Below are 22,283 nucleotides of genomic sequence, written 5' to 3' on the forward strand. Positions count from 1 at the left end.
CCCATGACTCTCATTGTGTGTACAACTTCCTTATAAAGAATAATCCACGTGTTCTGGTTGTGGGTTTTTTCCCGGAGCAAGTGAAGCCTCAAACATTAATATCTTTATCTTCCTTTTTACCAACAGAGATGGGATCGATAATGTGGTTCCAGCAGCACAGAAGCTTCTTGAGATTAATAATGACCTACTTGCATTGCCTCAACTCATCGCAAAAGCTGGAGGTGACGTCATGGCTGATGAGGGAATGGCAGGTAAACACCCACCGGAGTATTATCCAACTTCATAACAATCTACCAACATAACCAGCACATTGATGGTTGAACATACTACAAGATGGTGTTTGACCTGTTGGGGTCATTATGGGGTAAATCTTGATTGGGGAGGATTTGGGTGCAAAAACAGTTTTGTTTGTATCTTTGGATTATTCTTATTTGATTCCTGTTCTGTTTGTAATTTTTGTGGACTACCTTCACCTCTCTGGACCCAGGCTGCAGGTATCAACCCCCCACTCTCACTCCCATTCCGACACGTTTTGTGAAATCGGAACCAACTCCTTCCACTCTCACAACAAAAGGCAACAATTCATGAAGGGATTCCAGATTCTGATAAACCCTAAAATTACCCGAATGGGATTGGAGGGCTTTTCCCCTTCTCCCCTTTGTTTTCCAGGAACTCGACTCAGCACATATCACGTGACAAACGACACCAATATACAGTCACGTGACAAACGACACCAATATATCTGCAGTTTAATTTTTATTTCCTTGTGATCGCCAAACATTTTCACACGTGACTGGAGACAGCTTTAAACAAACGTGACTTTTTTCAAACCCAACATGGAACTTATAAATATTTAATTGTGCCTCCCAAGGTGCCACCTTCTGGGGGCACACAGGGTCGTTTGGAGGTCGCGTACTCTCTTTTGAGCTTGGTCGTTCCGAACAGCATCGTTCATCATTCCAATCACAAATTAAAACAATTTCAAAATATCAAAATATAATGTTAAATCACGATTGTATTGAGATATTATCAACCCAGCGAACCTTCATCTGTTTATTTCGCATTTGGGAGCGAGGTCCATGTTGATCACATTTCAAAATCATAATATTGTATTGTGGAATCATAATAATAATTGTATTGTGGAATTTCTGAAACCTCCTACCTACCTCAGGACACCTGCTGGGACCCCAAAACGTTCCACATAAGGTTATTATATTTCCTTTTCGTAAAATATGCAACTGTAATGGTTACTAATGTTGTCCCCCGTCATGTGACCAGATCCTCAGCTCTGATTGGTGGACGTTTGTGAGGGACATGCATACATACACATACATGCATACATACTTACATGCAAACATACATACATACATACATACATACATACATGCATACATACATACATACATACACACATACATACATACACACATACATACATACATACATACATGCATACATACATACATACATACATACACACATACATGCATACATACACATACATGCATACATACTTACATGCAAACATACATACATACATACATACATATTTGGAAATGAAGAGGATGAAGAAAAGAAGAGCGCCATGCATTGATGAGGTGTGCACAGAGATGACAATTTTAGCAGGAGAAGTTGGAGTCAGGTGGACGATGAGGTTGGTGAATGTGTGAATGAGAGATGGGTCAAAACCACAGGAGTGGAGGTCAGGGATAATTGTGCCGATACGTAAGGGGAAGGAGGATGTTGAAGATCTGGGGAAGTACAGGGGAATTACACTCCTTAGTGATGTCATGAAGGTGCTGGAGAGGGTTCTGGATGGGAGAATAAGGAAGAATGTGGAGAAGGAGATCGGAGAAGATCAGCAGGGGTTTACTTTGGGTAGGGGAACGACGAATGGGATGTTGGCGCTGAGAGAGCTGATGGAGAAGAGGTTGGAGGTGCAAGGTGAAATGGCATTGGATTTGTGGATCTGGAGAAGGCCGATGGAGAAGAGGTTAGAGGTGCAAGGTGAAATGGCATTGGATTTGTGGATCTGGAGAAGGCCGACGACCATGTCCTGAGAGATATGGTGATGGCAACACTGAGGTGGATGGGAGTGCCAGAGGCAGAAGGTCGGTTGGTGGAATGGATTGTACAAGGGAACGAAGGGAAGAGTTTTCGTTGGTCCTGGGATGTCAGAGGAGTTCGGCGTGAACATCAGTTTGAGGCAGGGAAGCGCTCTCAGCGCACTCATGTTTATCATGGTGATGGAGTTGGTAAGCAGGAAGGTGAACATGAGGGGTATTCTGGGGAGGATATTGTATGTGGACTATCTTGCTGTTGTGATGGAGAGTAGGTGGGAGATGCAGGAAGTACTGGGTAGTTCAAGGAGGCATTTGATAAATATGTTAGAAAACTTAGAAATTAATATCAGGTTAAAGAGGAAGGAGATCAGACATGGGGGAAAACATAGGTTTGAATATCTGGGGGGAAAATGTGTCTGGGATGGTAAGTTGGAGGCAGAAGTGTAGAAGAGGATTCATTGGGGTGGGTACGAATGTGGAGAAGGGTGGAGAGAGAGTTATGGCAGACAGAACATATCAATTACATTTAAAGGGAAGGTTTTGATGACTTGTATGATGCCGTCCTACCTTTACAGTCTGGAGACGATGGCATTGATAGACAGACAACAACAGATGTTGCAGGTCTGTGAGAACGACTGGGTCAGGTGGATTGCGGGAGTGAAGAGGGTGGATGGATGAAATAAGGGAGGAGATTGGTGTGCAGATGAGCTTGACGGGGAGATTGGTGAAATGCCGGCTCAGATGGGCTGGACATTTGGTGCGGATGGAGGAAGAGAGAATGGCAAAGAGAGCGGATATGTTGAGAGAACAAGGTTGGAGGAAAAGAGGTAGACCACGGTTGAGATGGGAAGATTGTGTGAGGAAGGCATCAGTAAGGTGGGGGTGGTTGGAGAGTCGAGAGAGATTGCTGAGGACAGAGGGAAGTGCAGAAGTATTGTGGTCGAGGCAGGGCAGGATCTCGGTACAGTTGGAGCTCACCCTTTATAAAGGGCAGAGAAGAAGAAGAAGAAGAAGAAGAACACACATACAAGTAAAGAACCATTAATCAATTTTATTATTACTGAAGGAACTGCGCTCCAACGCGAGTCGAAAGAATTGACGCGACCAAAGACGGAATTCGTCCGAGTTGCTTTATTGAAACAAAACAGCTCAGGTATTCTGACAAGCCCGTTTATCGGGCAGCAATATATATACACATTTATGTCGGGAAGTTTGCCCGGCAAAAGCTATACCGGGCATGCCCGGGTGTCAAGGGCGAGCCTTGGAAAGGCGAGTCTGGACCTGCCCGGGCGTGTTTGGCTGCGGCCTGGCAAGTCGAGGCTGGGCGTGCCCGGGCGCTCTGGACGAGCCCTGGAAAGGCGATAGCGGGCATGCCCGGACGCTCTGGGCGAGCCCTGGAAAGGCGATAGCGGGCATGCCCGGACACTCTGGGCGAGCCCTGAAAAGGCGATAGCGGGCATGCCCGGACGCTCTGGGCGAGCCCTGGAAAGGCGAGAGCGGGCGTGCCCGGGAGGTTCGGGCGTGCCCGGGAGAGGCGCGTCTGGCCGTGTTCTGGCCGGTGCAAGGCGATTGTGTGCATCCAGCGGTAACCGCTACACACGCCCCTCCAGAATCGACCTGCACCGGCAGGGTCAATTTAAGGGGGGTCCGGATGACCCGGCCGAAGCGACCCCTGGAGGGTCGTGGGGAGGGGTCCGACGTGGTGGTGGGTGGTCGAGCGGGGGGAACTGTGGACGGGGGGCGGCCTCGCCGCGGAGGAAGGGCCAACCGTGGTGGTCGGTCGACGTCCATGTGCGCCGGTTTGAGGCGGTCCACAGAAATCCGGTCTGGCCGGCCGCCGAAGTCGACGATGAAAGACTTGTCGCCCCGTCGCAGGACCCGGAAGGGCCCGTCGTACGGCGGCCGGAGTGGCCCCCGGTGCGCGTCATGACGCACAAAGACTTACTCCGCTGTGCGAAGCGCCAGGGGGACGTAGGACTGGGGGCCACCGTGGCGGGACGTCGGCACGGGGGCAAATCGTCGAGCGGCCTCCTGGAGGTCCGAGCGCTGGCGAGTGGCGGACCAGGGACTGGTAGCGTCGGGCACGAATTCGCCCGGGACGCGGAGCGGCTGGCCGTAGACTAGCTCAGCGGCGGACGCCTGGAGGTCTTCCTTGGGGGCCGTGCGAAGGCCCAAATGGACCCACGGCAGCCGGTCGGCTCAACCATCGTCCTGAAGGCCGGCCATGAGTGCGGCCTTCATGGAGCGGTGAAACCGCTCGCACAACCCGTTGGCTTGGGGGTGGTAGGCCGTGGTGCGGTGCAGCGTGACCCCCAACGAACGAGCGACCGCGCCCCAAAGCTCAGACGTGAACTGTGGGCCGCGGTCGGACGAGATGTCCGCTGGTGCGCCGAAGTGCGCGACCCAGGTGGTGATGAACGCCTGCGCCACGTCGGCGGTGGTGGTGGAGGCGAGGGGCACGTCCTCCGGCCACCTGGTGGTCCTGTCCAACATGGTGAGCAGGTGGGTGAACCCCCGCGAGGGGGGCAGGGGACCCACCAGGTCCACGTGGACGTGGTCGAAACGCCGTTCAGGCATGGCGAAAGGTGCCAGCGGGGCCTGGGTGTGGCGGTGGACCTTGACCCGCTGGCAGGCCGTGCAGGCGTTGGCCCAGTCGCGGATGTTTCGTCGAAGGCCGTGCCAGACGAAACGCGCCGACACCAGCTTCTGAGAAGCTTTCCGGCCCGGGTGAGAAAGGCCGTGGATGGAGGCGAAGATGCGGCGCTGCCAGGAAACGGGCACGATGGGGCGAGGCTGGCCCTGGGAGACGTCGCAGAGCAGGACGGTGCCCGCGAAGGGAATGTCGGCCAGGCGGAGGCCCGTGTCTGCCGCACGGAGTGCCTGCACCGAGGCGTCGGTGGTCTGGTCGGCCGCCATGAGCGCGAAGTCCACGCCGAGGTGGACCACGTTCGCGCTGGCCCGAGAAAGACAGTCGGCCACGGCGTTGTCTTTGCCGGCGACGTGCCGGATGTCCGTGGTGAACTCCGACACGGCGGAGAGGTGGCGCTGCTGGCGGGCCGACCACGGCTCCGTGACCTTAGCCATTGCGTAGACCAACGGCTTGTGGTCGACGAAAGCCGTGAACGGGCGGCCCTCCAGGAGGTGTCGGAAATGGCGAACGGCCAGGAATAGCCCGAGCAGCTCGCGGTCGAACGTGCTGTAGTTTAACTCGTTCGGCCGGAGCTGCCGGCTGAAAAAAGCGAGTGGCTGCCAAACCCCGTCCACCCATTGCTCATGGACGGCGCCCACCGCGTAGTTGGAGGCGTCCGTAGTGAGGGCGATGGGCGCGTTGAGCACCGGGTGAGCCAGCAGCGTTGCGTCGGCGAGGGCCCGTTTGGCGCTGGCGAAGGCCGCGTCCATGGCCGCGGACCAAACGATGTCATGCTTGGCCGGCTTGCCCCGGAGGGCCTCGTAAAGGGGCCGCATGAGCTGAGCAGCGCGGGGCACGAATCGGTGATAAAAATTCACCATGCCGAGGAACTCTTGGAGGGCCTTGATGGAACGGGGACGCGGGAACGTGGTGATGGCCTCGACCTTGGTCGGCAGCGGCACGGCCCCGGTCTTGGTGATGCGGTGGCCCAAAAAGTCAACGGTCGTCGCGCCGAAGTGGCATTTGACCGGGTTGACAATTAAGCCGTGCTCGCTGAGGCGACCGAACAGTGTTCGGAGGTGGAGGAGGTGCTCGGCGCGGGACGTGCTGGCGACGAGGATATCGTCCAGATAGACGAAAAGAAACGGCAGGTCGCGCAGCACGCCGTCCATCAAGCGCTGGAACACCTGGGCCGCGTTCTTGAGGCCAAACGGCATCCGCAAAAATTCGAACAGGCCGAACGGCGTGATGACGGCCGTCTTCGGGACGTCGGCCGCCCGGACAGGTACCTGGTGGTAGCCCCGTATCAGGTCAATTTTCGAAAAGATGACCCGTCCCGCCAAACGGGCGGAAAAGTCCTGAATATGTGGGATCGGGTACCTGTCGGGGGTGGTAGCGTCGTTGAGACGGCGGTAGTCGCCACACGGGCGCCATCCACCCCCCGGCTTTGGCACGATGTGCAGTGGCGAGGCCCACGCGCTATCGGAGCACCGCACGATGCCGAGGTGCTCCAACGCGTCGAACTCGGCCTTCGCCTCGGCGAGCTTGGCCGGGTCGAGGCGGCGGGCCCTGGCGTAGACCGGCGGGCCCGTAGTGGGTATGTGGTGCTCGATCCCGTGCCGCACCGCGACGGCCGAAAACGTCGGCCGCGTGAGTGCCGGGAATTCCGCGAGCAGGCGAGCGAACTCATTCGCTGCCGGGAGGGCGCACGCCAGTTCGGTCGGCGCGGAGCTGCTCATCATGCACGCCAGGGAGCTGAAGGTCTCGGCGTTGACAAGGCGACGACGTTTGACGTCGACCAGCAGCCCGTGCGCGCAGAGGAAGTCGGCGCCCAGCAAAGCCATGGGGACGCAGGCGGTCACAAAAGTCCATTGAAAACGCTGGCTGCCGAAGCAGAGGGTGACGACGCGTGGGCCGAAAGTGCGTATGGCCGAGCCATTAGCAGCGACCAAAGAGGGGCCGCAAACGGCATCCCGCCTGTCCTGCTCGGAGGCGGGTATGACGCTCAGTTGGGCGCCGGTGTCACACAGGAAACGCAGCCCAGACGCTTTGTCCCGAATAAACAGCAAGTTGCCCGAGTGGCCGGCGCTCATGGCTGGGAATGAACGCCGGCCCGGCCGTTTCCCGACCTGCCGAAAGTGCACGGGGGCCGGCACGTCCGAGCCTTGTGTCCGAACCTGGCGTGGTAATAACACCACGCCCGGTCAGGTGGAGGCCCCGGCCGTCGTGTCGGAAGCGGGCGGTGCGGCGTGGCGGCCGCCAGTTGCACCGGCAGTTCGGCCTCCAACCGCGCAGGGCGCTCGGGCGTCATGGGCGTCGCCTCGGACGGCGGCGGGCTCCAGGTAACCGCGCCGATGTGCTGGCCCGCCGACGAGATCTTATCGGCTTGCCTGGCGAGGGCGCGGGAATCCGTGATCAACGTGCCAGCCAGGGCGAGGCGTACCGGGTGAGGCAGCTGGCGAAGGAACAGCTCGCGGAACAGAAAATCCGGAGAGTGCTCACCGAGCAACGAGAGCATATAGTCCATGCGCTCGGACGGGCGCGTGTCGCCGAGCTCGGGCAGAGCGAGCAGGCGCCGTGCGCATGCTGCCGGTGAGAGGGCGAAAGCGTCGAGGAGGAGTGTCTTCAGCGCGTCGTATTTGTCAGCAGCCGGCGGGTGCTCGAGGAGGCTCAAGGCGCGGGCCGCGGTGGCGGAACCGAGCGCCGCCACAACATGGTGGAAGCGGGTGTCGTCCGCGGTGATGCCTCGCAGGGCGAACAGGGAGTCCGCCTGAGCGAACCAAACAGCCGCGTGAGCCTCCCAGAAGGTAGGCAGTTTAAGCGTCACTGCCGTATCCATGTCGGTAGGTCACCAATGAAGGAACTGCGCTCCAACGCGAGTCGAAAGAATTGACGCGACCAAAGACGGAATTCGTCCGAGTTGCTTTATTGAAACAAAACAGCTCAGGTATTCTCACAAGCCCGTTTATCGGGCAGCAATATATATACACATTTATGTCGGGAAGTTTGCCCGGCAAAAGCTATACCGGGCATGCCCGGGTGTCAAGGGCGAGCCTTGGAAAGGCGAGTCTGGACCTGCCCGGGCGTGTTTGGCTGCGGCCTGGCAAGTCGAGGCTGGGCGTGCCCGGGCGCTCTGGACGAGCCCTGGAAAGGCGATAGCGGGCATGCCCGGACGCTCTGGGCGAGCCCTGGAAAGGCGATAGCGGGCATGCCCGGACGCTCTGGGCGAGCCCTGAAAAGGCGATAGCGGGCATGCCCGGACGCTCTGGGCGAGCCCTGGAAAGGCGAGAGCGGGCATGCCCGGGAAAGACGAGACCGGGCGTGCCCGGGAGGTTCGGGCGTGCCCGGGAACAGTGAGTCCGGGCATGCCCGGGAGAGGCGCGTCTGGCCGTGTTCTGGCCGGTGCAAGGCGATTGTGTGCATCCAGCGGTAACCGCTACATTACAACCATTTAATATCAGGTGGAAGTTTAGGTAATGTGTACCTGCAACCAAACACCCATGTAATGTACATTTAGGGTAATCAAACAGGTGATGAGGTGGTTCAATGTACTAGATTAATGTAAACGAAATGGGGGTCATACCTGTGGGAGCTGCATTATGGAGCATACCGTCTTTCTGGAGAATGAGCGTGTTTTCCTGTTTTCATTCATCTGTTCATGTTAAACATCTTGAGGTAAGAGTAGATCTTTGGGTCTGTGTCTTGGAAGGAAAGACCTTGCAAGTTGTGTGAAGTGAAAATTGATGGTAAACTCGTGGAGTCCTCCAACCGAGCTTAGATTATCAGACATGAGAGCGGCAACTCGGCTCAAATTGCTGAATAATTCCACCAAAGCAGCAAGTCTGGCTGGTCCAGTGAGGGCAACCTCGTGTGATTTCACCAAAGCAGCACGTCTGATCGGCCCAGTGAGGACAACCTCGTTTGATTCCACCAAAGCAGCAAGTCTGACCGGCCCAGTGAGGGCAACCTCGTGTGATTTCACCAAAGCAGCACGTCTGACCGGCCCAGTGAGGGCAACCTCGTGTGATTTCACCAACGCAGCAAGTCTGGCCAACCCAGTGAGGGCAACCTCATGTGATTCCACCAAAGCAGCACGTCTGACCGGCCCAATGAGGGCAACCTCGTATGATTCCACCAAAGCAGCAAGTCTGACCGGCCCGGCGGCCCAGTGAGGGCAACCTCGAATGATTCCACCAAAGCAGCAAGTCTGACCGGCCCAGTGACGACAACCTCGTGTGACTTCCACAAAGCAGCAAGTCTGACCGGCCAAGTGAGGGCAACCTCATGTGATTTCACCAAAGCAGCAAGTCTGACCGGCCCAGTGAGGGCAACCTCGTGTGATTTCACCAAAGCAGCAAGTCTGACCGGCCCAGTGAGAGCAACCTCGTGTGATTTCACCAAAGCAGCAAGTCCATCTGGCCCAGTGAGGGCAACCTCGGATGATTCCACCAAAGCAGCAAGTCTGACCGGCCCAGTGAGGGCAGCCTCGTATGATTCCACCAAAGCAGCAAGTCCATCCGGCCCAGTGAGGGCAACCTCGTGTGACTTCAACAAAGCAGCAAGTCTGACCGGCCAAGTGAGGGCAACCTCATGTGATTTCACCAAAGCAGCAAGTCTGACCGGCCCAGTGAGAGCAACCTCGTGTGATTTCACGAAAGCAGCGTCTGACCGGCCCAGTGAGGGCAACCTCGTGTGACTTCACCAAAGCAGCAAGTCTGACCGGCCAAGTGAGGCAACCTCGTGTGATTTCACCAAAGCAGCAAGTCTGACTGGCCAAGTGAGGGCAACCTCCTGTGATTTCACCAAAGCAGCAAGTCTGACCGGCCCAGTGAGGGCAACCTCGTATGATTCCACCAAAGCAGCAAGTCTGGCCAGTCCAGTGAGGGCAACCTCGTATGATTCCACGAAAGCAGCAAGTCTGGCCGGCCCAGTGAGGGAAACCTCGTATGATTCCACCAAAGCCGCAAGTCTGACCGGCCCAGTGAGGGCAACCTCGTATGATTCCACCAAAGCAGCAAGTCTGGCCGGTCCAATGAGGGCAACCTCGTATGATTCCACCAAAGCAGCACGTCTGACCGGCCCAGTGAGGGCAACCTCATGTGATTCCACCAAAGCAGCAAGTCTGGCCGGCCCAGTGAGGGCAACCTCGTATGATTTCACCAAAGCAGCTAGTCTGACCGGCCCAGTGAGGGCAAACTCGTATGATTCCACCAAAGCAGCAAGTCTGACCGGCCCAGTGAGGGCAACCTCGTGTGATTTCACCAAAGCAGCAAGTCCATCCGATCCAGTGAGGGCAACCTCGTACGACTCTACCAAAGCAGCAAGTCTGGCCGGCCCAGTGAAGGCAACCTCGTATGATTCCACCAAAGCAGCAAGTCCGTCCGGTCCAATGAGGGCAACCTCGTGTGATTCTACCAAAGCAGCAAGTCTGGCAGGCCCAGTGAAGGCAACCTCGTATGATTCCACCAAAGCAGCAAGTCTGGCCGGTCCAGTAAGAGCAACCTCGTATAATTTCACCAAAGCAGCATGTCTGGCCGGTCCATTGAGGGCAACCTTGTAAGATTTCACCAACGCAGCAAGTCTGGCTGGCCCAGTGAGGGCAACCTCATGTGATTTTACCAAAGCAGCAAATCTGGCCAGCTCGGTGAGGGCAACCTCATGTGATGTCACCAAAGCAGCAAGTCCGCCCGGTCCAGTGAGGGCAAAGTCGTACGATTCTACGAAAGCAGCAAGTCTGTCCGGCCTAGTCAGGGCAACCTCGTATGATTTCACCAAAGCAGCAAGTCTGGCCGGCCCAGTGAGGGCAATGTCATCCCACACATGACTCACTGCACATAGCTTTGGATTTATAAACAGCCACTTTGCTCTTCAGGAAACAGCTTATCGGTTCCCAAATCTACCACCACAACATCTGTTGTCAACAACATAAGTCAACTCCAGTGCAATGACAACTCTGTTCAAACCTTTGTTTGCCCCCAGACCGCAACATCATCGCTATGAATTAATCCAACGAGTGAGGTACCCGTGCTACGCACAGGTGGGAGGCCATAATCAAACAGACAATGCAGAAACGGCGAATGCTGAAGCATGAAACCAATAAAATCCACATTCCTGTAGCACCTTCAGTTGCACGTCAGACATGGGCAGTAAGTTCGTGAAGGACTTCTATGAAAAACGTACCCGTTCGCAAACAAACAGGTACGTGTGTTCCATTCCCAGTCAATGGCGAATCTGCATATGGCGATCCGTGAATTTCACGTTTCAAACGTAAAACCGTCACGGCATTTCGTCCTTCACTTGAACTCGATATCTCTTTTTTTCATTCCAAACAGCATAACTCCAATCACAAATACACATTAATATAATAAACTTTTAACAACATTCGTGACATAAACAAATATTTAAATCCTGATGTGAAGTTCCGTACGGGAGGGTGAATACAATTACGAATTCAAAATCGTAATTGTATTCACTCAATTCCAATCATCAATTGATACTTTAACAAAACGATTAACACGATTAACGTTTAACGATTAAACGTTACGATTGAATGACGGTTGTATTGTGATATTAACAAACCCGCGCATTGCGTAATCTGTCCACCTCCGCATTCATGGCAGGTTCGTAATTCTCATCAAAATCTAAACAGTATTTTTAGAATTTCAATACAAGCCACATCACTGTTCATATCGGTAAATATTATTCCATCGTGTTTGGAAAAACTGGAAAATTGGGGAAAAATCTTGAAAAATAATATAGCCTATTTTACTCCATGGGGTCCCAGGAATACCCACCCACCCAAAAATATCGTTGCGATTGGTTCAGCCGTTTTTGCGGTACCTTCGAACGGACAGATGGACATTTGGTGAATTATAGTGAGATGGTTTGAGGGTCGTGTTAATAAATTAATCATGAAAGGTGGATACAGCACAGTCGTGATGGACCAAGTGACCTCTTGGTGTATTAAAGGTGTTTTGTAAATGTAAATATTTGAACCCAAGTTTGTGCAATACAGGAATAATCGTGTGAATGAAGAGTAAATTAATGTAAATGTTGTGGCGGGCACAAGGGGTAATAATTCCGCGAACCAGTGGGTGGCGCGAGCGCCGAGGCGGGGACCAATGGTACATGCCCCGCCCTTCGACCGATCGGCCACGCCCGGGGACTAGGCGTGGCCTCGGCACATATATGCGGGCTCTAAGCTCGAGCCCGCTTAGTGCTGCAGTTCGAGCTTTCGAAATAAAGACTCTTTTGGTTTTAACAAACGCGTTGTGGCCTACCTCTGTGGCAAGCAAGTTGTGTGCGCAGCACCACACTTCACTGGTGACCACTATTGGTTCAGCCGTTGCTGACCACCGAACGTGCCATGGCCACCAACGCCGTCGCAGTAAAACTCCCAGAGTTTTGGGAAGCACAGGCCGATGTCTGGTTCGTGCAGGCCGAAGCGCAATTTCAGCTTCGAGGCATAACGGCAGACGAGACCCGTTACTACCATGTGGTCGCCGCCCTCGGGCCCGGCACTGCCACCCGAGTCGTGTCCATCCTGTGGCACCCGCCGGTCGACCACAAGTACGGGGCGCTCAAACGTCTCCTCATCGCCACGTTCGGCCATGGGGATCGAACGGGCCGACCGCCTCCTGGACCTTCCCGAACTCGGCGACACATGACCATCCGTGCGGATGGATTTTATGCTGTCACTGCTGGGTGACCAAGCCCGGGATTTCTTATTCCGGGCGCTTTTCCTACGCCAGCTACCTCGACAGGTACGCCTCGCGCTGGCCGGTTCCAACATAAGGGAACCCCGCGCCCTGGCCGTAGAGGCCGACAAGTTTTTCGCGGCTTGCGACATGCGGTCGAGTTATGGTGCTGCCGTCGTGGATCCCGGGGCAGAGGCTACAGCATCCCTCGTGGCCGCTGCCGCGCCCCGCCCACCACCACCGCCGCCGAGAAAACCGCGGCCGCCGCCACCCCCGCCGCCGCAAGCCTGGTGCTATTTCCACGCCAGGTTCGGCCACAAGGCTAGGACGTGTCGCCCGCCATGCTCTTTTCACAAGTCGGGAAATGACCAGGCCGGCGCTCATTAGCGGCCCTGAGCATCGGCCATTCCGGCAGCCTCCTATTCATTACGGACACCTTGTCCGGGCGCCGTTTCCTCTGCGATACAGGAGTGCAGGTAAGCGTCATCCCCGCCTCCACGTCCGACAAGCGAACCGCGGGCCGGGGCCCTGCGTGGCTTGCCGCCAATGGTACACCCATTCGCACATTCGGGAAGCGCTGCCTCTCCCTGCGGTTCGGAGGGCAGCGCTTTCAATGGTCGTTCGTGACCGCCAGCGTGCCAATGGCATTGCTTGGTGCGGACTTCCTATGTGCGAATGGGTTGTTGGTCGATGTGAAGCGCAGACGGCTCGTCCAGGCCGAAACCTTTAGCTCGCTCGCTTGTTCACTGAGCGGCTCGTTGAGCGGCTCACTGAGCGGCTTGCCAAGCGGCTTGCTGGAAGGTTCCGTGCCGGCGAGTTTAGTTTGCACGCTTCCGGCAGCGGACGACTTTACCCTCCTCCTCGCCAGTTTCCCGGCCCTCATGCGGCCCACCTTCTCAGCGGTGGCCGTTAAACACGTTGTGGAGCACCACATCCCCATGGTCGGGCCGCCGGTCTATGACCGGGCACGCCGACTCGAGCCCACGAAGCTCGCGGTGGCGAAAGCGGAGTTCGCCATGCTGGAGCGGCTGGGGATCGTGCGGCGCTCCAACAGCGCTTGGGCTTCTCCGCTGCACATCGTGCCGAAGCCCGGTGGGGGATGGCGGCCGTGCGGGGACTCCCGCCGGCTCAACGACGCCACCACCCCCGACCGCTACCCGGTCCCACACATTCAGGACTTTTCCGCCCGGTTGGCCAACACGACCGTGTTTTCTAAGGTGGACCTCATCCGGGGCTACCATCAGGTCCCCGTCCAACCGGACGACGTCCCGAAGACGTCCGTCATCACCCCTTTCGGCCTCTTCGAATTCCTAAGGATGCCCTTCGGGTTGAAGAATGCGGCTCAGGCGTTCCAGCGGCTTATGGATAGTGTCTTCCGCGACTTACCTTTCCTGTTTGTCGACCTGGATGACATCCTAGTCGCGAGCGCGTCCCGGGAGGAGCACATGCTCCACCTCTGCACGCTTTTCGAACGCCTGGGCCAGCATGGCCTAATCATCAACCCCGCCAAGTGCCGTTTCGGCGAAGCCACCATCGACTTCTTGGGGCACCGCATCACCGAGCACGGGGCCGTCCCTTTACCGGCCAAGGTGGAGGCGGTTAGGGATTTCCCGCGGCCCCGCACGATCAAGGGGCTCCAGGAGTTCCTGGGCATGGTAAACCTTTACCACCGCTTCGTGCCCCACATCGCCCAGCTCCTCCGCCCCTTGCACGAGGCCCTTCGGGGCAAGCCGGGCAAAGGTGACATCGCATGGTCGGAGCCGATGGCCGCGGCGTGCTCGCGGGCGCAAAGCTGGCTCTGGCCGATGCCACCATGCTGGCGCGCCCGATGCACCGATCGCCCTCACCACCGACGCGTCGGACTACGCGGTGGGCGCGGTGCACGAGCAATGGGTGTGTGGTGCTTGGCAACCGCTGGCGTTTTTCAGCCGGCAGCTTCGCCCGCACAAACGCCGGTACAGCACCTTCGACCGCGAGTTGCTCGGGCTCCACCGGGCGGTCCGACACTTCCGCCATCTGCTGGAGGGCCGCCCGTTCACGGCCTTCGTTGACCACAAGCCCCTTGTGTTCGCGATGGCCAAGGTCGCCGAGCCATGCTCGGCACGGCAGCAGCGCCACCTCTCTGCCGTGTCTGAGTACACGACGGACATCCGTCACATGGCGGGTAAGGACAACCCGGTGGCAGATTTGCCTTTCCCGGTCCGTCGTGCACGCGGTCCACCTCGGGGTCGACTATGCCCGGATGGCGGAGGCCCAGACCGCTGACCCCGGCGTCCAGGCCTTGTGGACCGCCGTCACGGGCCTCCGCGTCACCGAGGTGCCGTTCGACGCCGCTGGCACGGCCCTCCTATGCGACGTCTCAGTCGGCCGGCCTCGCCCCATCGTAAGCCCGCTGGCTGGCAGTGCCCAGTGTTCGACGCCATCCATGGCCTGTCCCACCCTGGCGCGAGGGCATCCCAGAAACTCGTCGGGGCGAAGTTCGTCTGGCATGGCCTCAGGAAGGACGTCCGCGACTGGGCCAGGACGTGCCATGCGTGCCAGCGCGCAAAGGTCCACCGCCACACCCAGGCACCGTTGGCCCCGTTTACGGTGCCCGAGCGGCGGTTCGACCACGTGCACGTCGACTTGGTGGGACCTCTGCCCCCCTCGCTAGGGTTCACCCACCTCCTCACCATGGTAGACCGCACCACACGGTGGCCGGAGGCCATCCCATTGGCGGCGACGTCTGCGGCTGAGGTGGCGCAAGCCTTTATCGCCACTTGGGTTGCCCGGTTCGGTGCCCCCTGGCGCCCTCTGGCGGTCGGACATCTCGTCCGACCGTGGCCCCCAATTCACCTCGGAGCTCTGGGCCGCGGTGGCGCAAGGGCTCGGGGTGAAGCTACACCACACCACGGCCTACCACCCCCAGGCCAATGGCCTGTGCGAGCGCTTTCATCGCTCCATGAAGGCCGCGCTCCGGGCCAGCCTCCGCGACGGCGGCTGGGTCGACAGGCTCCCCTGGGTCCTGCTGGGCCTCAGGACGGCGCCCAAGGACGACCTGCGCGCGTCCTCGGCGGAGCTGGTCTTCGGGCAACCACTGCGGGTACCGGGTGAATTTATCCCCGACTCCACGGCTCCTTGGTCCGCGGCGCAACAGCGCTCCGCCCTTCAGGAGACCGCCCGGAGGTTCGCCCCGGTGCCAACGGCACACCATGGTTGCCCGCCTTCCCACGTCGCCCCGGAGCTTCGCACGGCTAAGTACGTGTTCATCCGGCACGACGCCCACCGGGCACCGCTACGGCCCCCGTACGACGGGCCCTTCCGCGTGCTGGAGACCGGGGTCAAATTTTTCACGGTCGACATCGGCGGTGCCCCGGATCGCATTTCCGTGGACCGCCTCAAGCCAGCCCACCTCGATCCGGACCACCCCCCGCCAGCAGCTCTGCCTCCGCGTCGGGGCCGCCCACCGGCGGTCGGACCCCCGGCACCCCCGCCAGCAGCTCTGCCTCCGTGTCGAGGCCGCCCCCCGGCGGTCGGACCCCCGGCACCCCCAGCCCCACCGGCCCGCTACCCTCCAGCCCTGCACCCATCGCCAGGGGGCGTTTCGGCCGGGTCATCCGGCTTCCCCGCAAACTCACCTTTCAGGTGCGCGGGAATTCTGGGGGGGCGCATGTGGCGGGCAGAAGGGGTAATAATTCCACGCACCAGTGGGTGGCGCGAGCGCCCAGGCAGGGACCGATGGTACATGCCCCGCCCTTCGACCGATCGGCCACACCCGGGGACTAGGCGTGGCCTCGGCACATATATGCGGGCTCTGAGCTCGAGCCCGCTTCGTGCTGCAGTTCGAGCTTTCGAAATAATAGTCAGGTTTGTTATGTAATTTCGTTCTTTTTTTGTGGAGATTAGCAAAACTATACATTTTTGGAAAGGTGATAGCACCAGCAATCCGAAAAACCATGTTTCCATTTGCGCAAATTTTTCTTTGGCGGCCATATTGGATTTTCAAAATGGCCGCCATCGGAAACCTATTTTTCGCGATATCTCAACATCCGAACCACCTAGAGTACTGATTCCAACACCTATACCCACATTTTTGGGGATGAGGAATCACATGAAGCCATCTAAAATAATCTACACCTACCCTGGGATACCAGGTGGCAGCCTACAGCGGATTTTCAAGATGGCCGCCATCGGAAACCTATTTTTCGCGATATCTCAACATCCGAACCACCTAGAGTACTGATTCCAACACCTATACCTACATTTTTGGGGATGAGGAATCACATGGAACCATCTAAAATGATGTACACCTACCGTGGGATACCAGGTGGCAGCCTACAGTGGATTTTCAAGATGGCCACTTTCAGGAAACATGTTTTTTTCTGAATATGTATACCACATTGAGTGATGTTTCGCTACATTGTGGCACACGGATCATAATTATGAAACCACATCCCTCATATATCCTAAACAGGTGATTTATGTATTCAAGAGGTAAGTATATAGAGATGAGGCTATACAATCCATAATTATACATGTAATAATTACTTTTATTTGAACATAGAATATTTCCCATAGATGAAATTTTATCTTTGTCAACATTCATCAACATTTTGTCCTCATAGGTTTTCAAATGTCCTCATCACTGTCGTCAGAGCAGAGAACAGGTTGACAGTCATCGTCGTTTTCACATTCGGAGCTGCACAAACACAAGTCTGTGCATGCCAAGTCATTGGCACGGCACGAACACCGTCTCGATGAGCAGTCTCCTTTGCACTGACATCTGACCATCTCAAGTATTGCTTTCGGTGCTGGTGGTACATCTGTCATTAGTGGTTTCAATTCCCCATTATTGTCCTTGAAGTAGCCATGTTGCTGTGGATCCAGGAACACTTGATGTGCGATAGTAGCCTGAGCCCATACCCCTGCCTGAAGATGTACACGATCAACATGCTGATTTAGAGCCCCTAGCGTTGGAGGTAACTTGTGACTTTCAGTCATGTGTTTACAGAAGAGGTACCAGCGCAACTCCGGAATGCTGTTGATACATATTCCCTTTGGTACGTACACTGCACATACAAATCTTGCCAAGTTGGACATCTGATCTGCGGTCACATCTGCAGCATCACCGAGCATTCTCATGGCCTGTATCACGTCACTATCGGCTCTGACGAAAGCTTCAAACCATGTTGTTTTGCCTATTCGCGAAAACCGTCCAGTATTGTCTGCTCCTGTGAATGTGTGGAATGCTGGCAATGCCTTGGCCTTTTCGACGCCAAGATTGTTCCAGATTGGTTGTACTTGCACAAGGCCCGACACAAGGGAGACAGCAGTGTTTTTGAGCAGAACATCATAGTTAGCTATGACCAAGACCAGGCCATCCGTATCAGGAGAGAAGAAGGTAAGCTGTTCTGCGTTGGAATTGCGGCGAGTTGCCAGCACTGCTTGGTGAATCATCAGAGTGTCTGCCTCCTCATGATTATTGTCTTCAAAATGCACGCCTTTGTTGCTCTTGGCCTTTCCTGCTGCACATACAATTATCAGCTTGGAGGCATCTCTGTTGTACTCCAACGTTTTCTCAGCCAGATATTCTGCCAAATCTGACTTTGTCTGATCGTGTGACAAGAACCGCTTCATGGTGATGTGTTGGATCTTGGTATTGTCCTTCACTTGGTACTGGACTGGATTGTGCCCCCCTCGTCTTTTTTGTCTTGTGCTTTGCTTCAACGAATCGGCCTTGTAAGTATCAAACACGAGGATAACTTCGTCAAAATGTCTTGTCAGTGACATCAATCTGGTATTAAAGCTGACACTGAGATCTTCAACGGTTACTGTTGCAGCTGGTTTTGTCGACAATTTCTGTACAAGAACCATGGCGTCGACTACTGCTATTTTCATAGCTGCAGAGTTATGGACTTGAGCTTGAGGACTTGAGGTCGGAGCTAAGTCACCCGGAGCTGTCTCCATGTTTCACAAGGAGATGGATTAACTTTGACTTGTCAAGGCAAGGAAGCAGGTCACCGTTTGGTGCGAACAAGGCGCGAGGTGTAAGGGTGAATTCGTAGTTGCCTATTGCGTCTTTCTGGTCAACATCACGGCTTGATTTTGTCAATATCATCAGCCTTCCATACAAGTCTTTTGTTTCCTTCAAGTCGACTGACTTGTCCCTGAGCATGATCTTGGTCTTCTTCACACCAGACAAGTACATCTTGTTGTTTTATTTTTTCACGGGTGCAAATAAGCTGACTGTTCCGTTGATTCTTTCGTCAACATACTCTTCGTACAAGTGTTGACCAATGTTGTCGATATTCAGGATTTGTGACGTGTGCTCCTCTGGGACATAGGCATGTGTGATCAAGTTGTATATGCTATTTCCTTCTGTGGTAAATGGATTGCCATGACTCATGATAGCAGCCTTGATCTTTTCAACCGCTGTATTGTTCAGATTCACTGCCCTCGGACTAAGTTCGTGGTGTTCTGTCACTTTGTCTGTTTTGGTTTTGTCTGGGGCAGACCAGTTGATATAGGGGGGTTGGAGTGGAGCTAGTTTATTACCATTAGAAGTGAAATAAACCACTTTCTTTTCATTTATAAATAAAAAGGTATTTTCTACCTCCTGTGCAAGAAAAACAGTGGGTGCCACATGGATGTAAAAACAAATGATTGGGCTGTCACTGGATAAGGAAAAAAAATTGGCTTAGGATAAAAAAGACCCCCCCCCCCCCCAATGAAATGATCACCCCCTTATTGTAAAACTGGGTAAGAATGCATACTAATTTATTGCCTCTCCCCATCCAGTGAAACAGGATAGGAGGTGTTAGGGAAGTGTTGAAGGGACTCAAGACGCCAGTGGTCGGACACAGGTTTTACAAAAGGTCTGGTTTATTAACTGGTTATTCACTTCATTCCATTTACCAAATAATACCGCATAATATAATGGATCAGGTTTCACTTTTCGCTGTTGTCCTTCTCGTTCGGCTGATGTTCCTCCGCCACTCCCGTTGGTCAGAGCTTCTCGTAGCAAGTCCTCCTGACTCCACGTTTGCTCTCGTTTATATGGCCAAACTGGACTTAATCCTCTGTCCGCTAATGCCCCGAGGTCATGCATGTACCAAGTCCTGGCATCAGCTCGCTCCCCTCCTGCTGTGATTTCCATTTACACAGTGGGAGGGTGCTTTAGCCCAGGGCTGTACAGGAGGTGGACAATGGACTCCCAGCTTTAACACACCTGCTCGTATCTTGGTTCGTTACTAGTATTAATTAATAAGTTACCAGTGCCAATTACTAAGTTACACTGAGTTACGCTTCCACAATTCCCTCATCTTTTTGTTTTTGTTTATATTAACCATTAATCTAAACATCAATATAAGTAAACAATCAATCACTACAAGTAAACATCATTACAAGTATAAGTAAATAATCAATCACTTTGGTAATCAAATTCCTTTGGGCATACACCGTCATCCTGCAAGAATCATAAAACATTTCGTTGGTCATTGACTCCTTCCATATCGTTCAATCTATTGCATTTGCATCACAAATATATTTTCAAAACAACACTTCACCATCACCAAGATACAACAATTTCACTTCATTTTCAAGTTTTGTAAAGCATCTGCACCATCTGGCAAAAAACGTTTGCCTCCACACAAATGTTGACTTTGTTTGAAAGGAAGGGCTGATCACTTGTGTTTGAATCCTGGTATGAAACATTTTCTCTTAATGTCTTCATAGCTCCTGCACTACTTCGTGTAGGATTTCGCTGTTGTGGTAACATTGCGGAGTCATAGACTGACCCTGCTCTCCTTGTAGCATTCTTGCCACTTTTTGCTGTAAACCATAGTAATTCCTGAACAAGGCCTTCACCCAGTTGTAGTCGACTTGCCTCCTCCCTCATTGTGAGTGGGCAGCAAGTATTGGTGTGACGTTGATTGGCCAGCAAGATGTGGAACAGGGATGCCGGATGCATCCACAATGATGTTGGGACCATGGTGTTCAGGTCATCCATGGTCCATACCAGGAGCAACCAACAGAATCGTGCACAGCTGTTGTGACAAGGGCACAGCCGTTTTTGCAGCTCCATGCTGGTTCCCCCGACGTTGGTGAAGTAATAACATATGTCCCCACATTTCACAGAGGTTGCAGGTAAAATGTCGTTATCCTGCAACTTCTGATGTGGTGAATGTTCGAAGCCTTCGAACAAGAGTAAGTGATCGCCTTTCTTTCATATGTTGCAGTGTGATCCAGGCAAATGGTCACATAAATTTCCTTGGTGAAGGTAAGCATTCATCTCCAAGTTACACGGGAGAATGTCTTCATCATTCTTTGAGAAAGAGGGTGTATGCCATGATTAACTTCATTTTTTAGCCACAAATTTTCTTTCTCGAACTTCTTCCCAATTCCGTTAGCAATCCCTCCGAAATGTGATCTCGTCTTATCCTTATGCTCAGTCACATCTGAATCTGCTTTCCGCACACACTGAATCAGATAGGGTACATCTTACCATGAAATCAGCATAATCATGTATATCTTCCGACAGTTTCACATTCAACAATTTGTTGTTTTTCCTTATTCACAAAATTGTTCACAAAAATTAACTCATGCAGGTATTTTAGCACTACTCTAAGAAAATAAATTGTATATGATTACAATCACAAACGGGAATACCTAATTCCCAACAACAATTTTCCCAAACCAACAAATTAAGCATAATGTATTATTACCATAATTCCTCTCCACTTTTTTTTTCTTTTCCCTCTTTTTTTCCTAACAGTGTGTCACTCGTGGTGATATGAGTTCACTGATATTGTAATTGACACAACTCATAACATTGTCGTTATGCCATTATCTTAATTCTACTGTTTATGTCGCCATAAAAGTCTTCCTTTTCTGGTTCCACATTTCTTTCCTCATTTGTCACTTCATGCGTTATCATCGTGTTGTTGGTTACCTTATTCAAGCACACCGTCACTAAGGCTTTCAAGCAAGCCACCACTAAAACAATTGCCACTATAACTACTAAACCAACAAACAAGTCTGCTACTCCTTGTATATATTCATACCGATGACATAATTATATGTCGATGACATTCAACATTATATACCAAACTAACAAGCTTCCTAAAAGGTAAATAAAGAAAATCCCTTAATATGTAACATAAATCAGATTATTTGTCTTACCCTGATCCCCCTATCTCCCGGGGTTGAACTCAATCCCCTGATCATGAGTGTAGTTGTGATACATTTTTTCACTCATGTTGTATTAATATCAGCAGGTAATTGTATGTCATGTAGGCAAATAAATGTCACTATCCCAAGTAGGAATATCACATGTTGAAAATGTAATGTTTATCAATGCAAGGGGTGTTAAAATGTAATTCAAATGACTGTAAATCACGACTATCATTTATCTGCCACTGAATGTTCTGCTGGGCTGCTAGGTGCAGCCTCATTTTCTGTGGGATCGTCCACCTTAGCCCCATGTGCTTGCTTGCAATGAGAGGCATGAATCCAACTTTCTATTTTGGGTCCATATTCGTTTCTATTCTTATCAATCTCCTATGGTTTATCATTTCGTTCCAAGATACCGCAACCAAAGGTTTTAACCAAAGCTCTACCAAACTATTTCCAATTTGAACAAAAATGCCAGTGAAACAATGATTCGAAGAATTAACTTCAAGGGGTCAATAAATTTATTCTATAGCCAGATCTAATTTTCCCATCCAATAATTTGCCTTGCCACATGTCATATTATAACACTTTAATAAGCCTTCGAAAAATGTCTCCCAAATCAATAAATTCCCTTTTTACTTCCCAAATACTCATCTGTAAATTACATATTCAATTACAGTTTCTCCCTATTTGTTCGGCCTTAATGGCCACCGAAGTGGCTGCCAACATGCAGTACCGTTTTTA

The 22,283-nt window shown here is 53.4% G+C and overlaps 1 protein-coding gene across 4 annotated transcripts in view; it reads left to right on the forward strand.

The window, feature by feature from the left end:
• Positions 1–22,283, forward strand: part of LOC137423623 (uncharacterized) — a 364,689-nt gene that overhangs the window by 48,809 nt on the left and 293,597 nt on the right. For all 4 annotated transcript variants that reach the window (XM_078773964.1, XM_078773961.1, XM_078773962.1 and 1 more), the window contains exon 3: positions 127–251. In XM_078773964.1, the coding sequence (XP_078630090.1) occupies positions 127–251 (125 nt within the window). The remainder of the gene's footprint in view (positions 1–126; positions 252–22,283) is intronic.

This window comes from Myxine glutinosa, chromosome 3 (assembly GCF_964187855.1).
Source record: "Myxine glutinosa chromosome 3, kmMyxGlut1.1, whole genome shotgun sequence".
In the NCBI taxonomy this organism is placed as follows: Eukaryota; Metazoa; Chordata; class Myxini; order Myxiniformes; family Myxinidae; genus Myxine; species Myxine glutinosa.